Below are 7,036 nucleotides of genomic sequence, written 5' to 3'. Positions count from 1 at the left end.
GTAGTCTGACTTAGCTCCTTTCCAAATGAAGTAAGCAGTAATGTCACTAAGTTGTGGTTTCAAGGAGTTATCAAAATCTAATTTAAAGTTACTTTTTCAACGTAACTATGCCATCACTGCTTATTTCCCTACCAAGCTGCAACATAAGCAGAACACAATGCAGTTGGTTTATAATAAATAGGTTAAGATAAAAGTCGATTGGCCACACTTACCAGAAAAGTGCTGAGAGTTGAATAATTAAATTCAGAAACAGGTTGCACCAAGCCAGCTGCAAAGGGCCTTTGTGATTATGACATACCAGTCGTGTAAAATGTGGGAGGTGGACCACCTAACTCCTTGTAGTGACTTCTACGTGTTTTTGTGTCAACATATCACACACAAATAGTCAGTCATAACATTTACAGACAAGTAAGAAGATGTACAGAACAGAATCACAACCCAATGTTGTCAACACATAGTGCTTAAACTATAACATGATTAACCCTCACCAAAAATAAAAGTTGTTTCACCCAGAGCCAAAGGAGGAGGGGAGGAGAGTGGAAAGGAGGGAGGGGCCAGGTGAGGGGTGGGCGGTGGAGGGAATGGGGTGTGTGTGTGTGTCTTTGGCAGGTGGAGGGAGAGGGGTTGGGGGTTTGAATGGGAGGTGGAGGGGTGTGAAAAACAGCTGACACTGATTAAACATTTAGATTACTAGTTCTTCCCCAAACCTTGTCCTCAAGGCAAACTGACCTGCGTGTTTTCAGTTCAGCAAAACCCTGTTAATCAGATGTCAATTAAAATCATGTGTACTGAATTAGGGAAATGCCTAAGACTTGTAGGGCCTGGAGGACCAGTGCTGAAAAACACTGGATTCGACACTGGCATTTAATTTATTAGATTTCAACCACAAAACAACATTGATTCAATGACACAGTTTCAATGCTAGGTAATTGGCTAAAATTGGATGGTTGTTTCATGGTTGATCCACCGTCAGTTGTCGACTTCAACCAAATATCAACCATTCTGAGTATAATTCAACGTTGATTTAACATCGTGTGCTATCTGGGTAGTCTTAACTATCAGCTAAAAAGGCTTTGAACCATCCTACAGACAGAACAGGAAACTAGTTTTATTTTCAAACACGTCTTTAGTTTCATCATCTGCGTGTAAACATCTTAAATAATCATAGCTGATCTCCAGAAGATGCCCTGAAGAGAACCTCCACTTCCAAATCTATCACCCATGTCGTCGTCACTCTCAGGTCAGTCTGTAAGATTGAACACAAAGTCATACTCGATCTGCTCGTTCCCAATACAGAAAAAAACTCATAGTTCAATAATTTTAGATGAAAAATGTTTCTTCCCGCAGGTCTTCACTGGAGGCAAAAACACGTCCAGTTCCTCAGCCATCAGTGCTGGAGATCTGGGTGGAGAACAAACGCATGTGAAGGAGGTTTCTGCAGAGTCCTCACATCCTGAACCTCGTCTGGGCTGGAACCTGTGGAGAAAACAACACCTCACCTGGTTGGCTCCAAAAGTTTGGAAATATCAACAGAGGGTAAAGCCCTGACCTGAAACCATTTGATAAAAGACAAAAACCCAACAGAACAGGATCTAAAGTCTTCATCTGCTGTCACACAGTATCTTAGGTCATCCCTCATCTCTGTACCTCCCCAATGATCCAGATTTTTCTGTAATCTTTTGAAGTAGTCTGGCTTTAGGCATTCTGGAGGTCTTTGAGTTTCTTCTTTGGACTTTGGCTACTTTTTGTCTCAGTTTCAGCCCTTGTACATGAACAGCCTGAGCGAACAAATCAGTCGAGAACAAAAGAAGTCATTTCAGATCTAATAAAAACAAAGCGATAAACAAACAAACAAAAACACCTCTCCAGTAGATGAACAGAATCTGAAAATCTTTAAGGAACAGGAACAAACCCATCTGAGATCTGAACCAGCACCTGAGAGCTGGATCATCATTCAGCTGATCCTCTCAGGGTTCCTACAGTCTTAGGAAAGTTTGGAATTAGCTTTTTTGTGTTTTCCAGGTCAGAATAAGTATGAGGCAGCACAGTGGAACAGTGGTTTGAACTGTTGCCTCACAGCAAAAATCTTGCAGGATCACCTCCTGGCCTGGGGCCTTTCTGGGTGCAGTTTACATGTTCTCCCTGTGCATGAGTGGGTTTGCTCCCACAGGCCAAAAACATGCATGTTAGGTTAACTGGTAACTAAAAATTGTCCCTAGGTTTGAGTGAGAGTGTGAATGTTAGCTTTTAATAGTAATTAGAACTGCATCCTTCTATTCCTCATTTTTAATCTTACAATTCTTTCCTATTTTTATTCTGCTCTAATGGGTTTATGCTATTTCTTTGTACTGTTTTTAATTGTAAAGCACTGTGATCACCATAACAGATCATGTAAGAGACTATACAAATAAATAATTGATTGATCGAATGCTTGTTTGTCTCTATGTGTCCCTGTGATGGACTTGTAACCTGTCCAGGGTGTCCCCCACGTCTCACAGTGACTGCTGGAGATAGTTACCAGTTCCCCGGTGATCCAGAAAGAAAAAAAGAGGATAAAAAAATGGATGGATGGATAAATAAGTATTAGAAAATGAAAGTACTTTCATTTTCTAAAGGACAAAAATCTGGCAAAAGAAAATATTATTTTGGAACCTAATATTTTGGTTATAAAAGACAATGATTAACTTAAAACTAAACTTTACAGGAAACCAACAGAAGATGTTACAGATTGTGTCTCAGTGACAGCCTGCTGAGAACAAAGAGACTAAAAATCAAATACTCTGGTTCATTCCTTGGGGCTAGGAGCCTTTTTATGCCTAATTAAGGTCAAAGGTCAGAATAAAAAACATTCCACTGAAACTTTCCTGGTCCAAGGACTGAAACTGTGAGAAAAAGCAGCCAAATTTTAAAGATTAACTCTAAAAGACCTTCAGAAAGTCTGGAAAACTGTTGATCAAGATCACTGATTACAAGAAAGTCTGAATCATCAGAAGGAAAATAAAATGAGATGAGGTGAATTAAAGCTTTTCACTGTACCATGTGCATTTATCTTCATATTTTGTTATGTGGTTTCAAGTTATGAATTCAGGTATTGTGACATCTGCAACAGGCAGTAAAATGTCCAACTGCAGCTCCACCGTAAAAAGAACGCAGACACATTAAGAACATATGAGTTTTTGAAATAACCATGATCTTGATGACTAGAAATGGTAACGGACAAGCTGACAGATGTGGTCAGGAAGGAATCCTCTTGGACGATCATATTTGCAGTCAACACTGTAATCTGCAGAGAGAGAGTAAAGTGCAGGTAGAAGAGAGCTCAGAGGTAGTGAGCAGGTGGAAGAGAGTCTGGAGAGGCGGCATAATAAAGGTCAGTAGAAGCAAGACAGAATACGTGTGTGAATGAGAAGGAGACCAGTTGGTGTGACAGAGGATAAGGAGGAATGGAGGCAGAAGATCCTCTGTGAAGACCACTGAAGGGAGCAGCTGAAGAAGTCCATTCCTGATGACTACTTGTTCCAAATCAATTCTTGTGTAAAAATAAAACATGAAAACTCTGAAATTATTTTTTTATTTAGCTTAACAGGAACACAAACAAAATTACCACCAGTTCAAACATGATTAAAATGTTGCCACAAAACTGATCAAAAACTGCAGCAATTGTACATTAAACTAATAAATCTGATCAAAATGATTTTAACTGAGCAGACTGCACAAACTTTAGGTTACATTTTATCTGTCAGACGTTTCTACACTATCAACACTGCATACTATGAGTATGACGACTAATGAAACTGCCTCGCTATTGTTAAATGTGAAAAATAAGAGAAAGAGACCTCTACACCTCTGAGCTCTTCTCTGAGATCACCTCCAACTCCCACTTCTCTAGAAACTCCTGCAGGTTCAGATTGAAAACGTCGATGCCTTTTGGAGACAGGTGAACGCCGTTGGCCCGGTACAGACCTGTGTTTGTGCCACACCGGATGTTATCATGGCTCAGAGAGACGCCGCTCAGCTCTGACACAATGCTCTGGATTCTACGGTTTACAGTGGTGCGCACCAGATCAACTTCGTGGCTGTCTGGTGAATGGCGCCACACCCTCCGAGGTAGGATGTTTGACCATACCAGGACGCAGCGAGGGAAGATGCTCCTGATGGAGGTCAGGTCCTTCTTGACAGAGGCCAGCAAGTTAGTGGGGCTCTCAGTGCACAGGTCATTGCCACCCAGGTGGATGATGAGGACATCAGGGTTAGGCCAGGTGATCTTCAGCTGGTGGAGCTGGGGCAGAAGCTGAGACCATGTCATGCCCTGGGTGCCCTTCCACCAGATTGTCACTTTGCTGGGGTCCATGCCCAACTGCATACCTACCTCCGGAGATTTGGCTCGTGACTCGGCCCAGTACACAAGTGAATGTCCGCAGATCCAAACATTCTTGGGTTCACTGCTGACTGGCTTGCCTAAAAAAGTTTTAACAGGACAGTTCTGTAAGACACAAAGCTTCAGAATCACTACACATTAACCTGCAGCTGCTTTCACAAAGATCAGAGTCAGGACAGTAGAGATGGGGCAGCAAAAGGGACAAAATTCAAACAAAAAGGCTGGTCGAGAATAAAGGTTTATTAGAATTAACTACTGAACTGACCAATGATAAGCTGGAACCTAAGACTGACAGAAGGAAATAAGATGACTGGTGCCTATTCCATCAGCTACACACTATATTTTCATGAGCTAGCACCTTTTCTGAACTCCATCCACTGCCAATGAAAGATCAGGAGGAGTTTTTGGAAAGATATTTCACGATTAAAAAAGACCCTAGAATAGCAGTTCTCAAAGATTTTCTAAAAACTTCTAGAATTTGTCCTGCTCATAAGTAATTGTTGGGCCAAAAGCCAGAACCCCTACACCAGATCAAACCCAGTACCAGTCCCTGAAAGGCAATGGAGGCACTACTGGTCCACTGAAGGTAAGATAATGTAAATACAGCTGATGAGAGGGAGTGTTGACTACAACAAAAATAATCTACCAAATCAAAGTTAACCATTTTGAGCTAGTCACAAATTGTGTTCTAAAGTGAAAATAAAAACAGAAGTGTACAACAATTTTTAAAAATCAGACACGCCTACCAGCTGTAGATAACTTTCACTTCTCTTTAATCTTTGTCAGTTAACAGTGCTGGCCTTTAATTGGTCAAGTCAGAAGTCGATTAAATAAATCTTAAAATGAAACACCTTTTACTGCACCAAGCTTTTCATGTATAAGGCTGAGTATTATAATGCAGCTGTAAGCGTTCATTGTGGAATAAGTTGTGGAAGACTGTGTGCAAAAATATGTTAGGTTATAAAGTTAGATTGAATGATCTTTGTGAAACCAGTTTTAGTGACATTTCTCTGTATGAATTCACCTTTAACCAACTTGTTTATCCTGTTCTGTTCTGTTCTTCCATCTGTTTGTGCCCTAGCTCATTGAGATCAATCAGCAATTAAATGACAAATTATATTTACTCTATTTTTGGTTTTTTATGTTGGTATCATATATGAAAACCTAATAAACAAGCTGTTGATCACAGAACAATGATGGTAAGTCTATAAACAAGCTTGTGCATGTTAAGTGGAAATACATACATAATCAATTGCTGCAATTAAAATATCAAAACAATCACCTACCTTTAGTGTCAAGATAAACTTTAGTCATTCAGCAAAAATGTGTTTTTTAAATGAGCACATCCAACTGTTTTACATAAAGAACCAGTTCAGTCGCTTCACTGTGTCCCTAGCTAACACTAACAGATTTATCTCCACACCGCCACCAATTCTGATAACATCAAATCATGTCTTCACAAAAACTGAAATTAGAAGTCTAATTAATAATAGTAATAAACTATATGAAAATGTATTTGTATTAAATGTTTATACCCAATGATGACTAAAAAAATTAATTTAAAACAAAGCAGAGCAGAATCCAAGTTTCCAAAAGGTTTTTTTTAACATCCAGTATTTCATTAAGGGAACAGAAATTATGTTTGGTCTTCTTTAAATGATACATAAAATAAATAAATGATTCTAATGACCCTAATCCACAGTGAACCCCTGTCTGGAACTCATGACAATATTTTGTGGCCATACAAAAAACAAAAACGTTCTGTAGCTTGTTTGGTTCAATGACTCTCCCTGTGGTGGTTTTGTTTAGTAAACCTGTGATGACGATTAAACCCATTCCTAGGTCAGAAAAACGGATACATCAACTCAAGGCATCTTGTACTTTGAGCAGAACAATATGCAGTAAATGTTTGGTTCTGGTCAGAATGTGTCTAAAGGTTCCTGATGTTTCAACTAACCCAATGAAAACTGATTTTTTTTTTTCTGGAGACAAATGACTGGAGTTTAAAAAAAATGTGTCAGGATGACATCTGGGAGTGTGGCATGCTGTCTGTCACTTTCAATTTTATGCTTTTCTTATGGCGAGCCATAATATCAACTCCATATTGACATATGATCGTTTGCTGTAAAACTTGTGGAGTTCCACAATGAATTACATGATTTTTTACCCCTACTTCTGTTTGGTAAACCAGGATTCCTCTAGCGTCCTCCAGGTTTATCTTGCTGGAGTAAGCAATGCAGTTGCTGTGGTAAACACAGTGAGCATCTAGTGATGCGAAATGATTACTGGGCTAATATCCCAAGGTGTTTCCAGCTCATTATGGGTCTGTTTCCCACCTCTTCACATCATGGTACTCTAAGAACTTTGATGATTTCTGGCTGGTGCCTGTTGTTGGCTCGGAACTGGAAATTCCATCACTGTGTATTAGCCCACTATACCTGCAGTGGTCAGGCATAAATTTCTGTAAACTGTGGCCTCTGGCGCGCACTTGCTGTGCTTCTGCTGGTACTCTGGATTTGGCTCCCCAAGTGGAGGAGTTTTAGCATCTCGGGGTCTTGTTCACGAATGAGGGAAAAATGGAGCGGGAGATCGACAGGCGGATTGGTGCAGCGTCTGCAGTGAAGCGGGCGCTGTACCGGTCTGTCGTGGTGAAGAGAG

General features: G+C 40.2%; 1 protein-coding gene across 3 annotated transcripts in view; it reads right to left on the bottom strand.

Annotated features, from left to right (window-relative positions):
• Positions 1-6: 6 nt before the first annotated feature.
• si:dkeyp-121d4.3 overlaps positions 7-7,036 on the bottom strand; it is a 32,508-nt gene continuing 25,478 nt past the window's right edge. For 2 of the 3 annotated variants that reach the window (XM_017434441.3, XM_017434442.3), the window contains exon 21: positions 3,556-4,458. In XM_017434441.3, coding sequence (XP_017289930.1) covers positions 3,839-4,458 — 620 coding nt within the window. In that variant the 3' untranslated portion in view covers positions 3,556-3,838. Of the gene's footprint in view, positions 1,477-3,555; positions 4,459-7,036 lie in introns of those variants that run through there. The other variant, XM_017434444.3, reaches the window with a different exon arrangement.

The sequence above is a fragment of the Kryptolebias marmoratus genome, linkage group LG22, assembly GCF_001649575.2.
Source record: "Kryptolebias marmoratus isolate JLee-2015 linkage group LG22, ASM164957v2, whole genome shotgun sequence".
NCBI classification, from domain to species: domain Eukaryota; kingdom Metazoa; phylum Chordata; class Actinopteri; order Cyprinodontiformes; family Rivulidae; genus Kryptolebias; species Kryptolebias marmoratus.
This window is presented reverse-complemented; position numbering and strand designations above follow the sequence as displayed.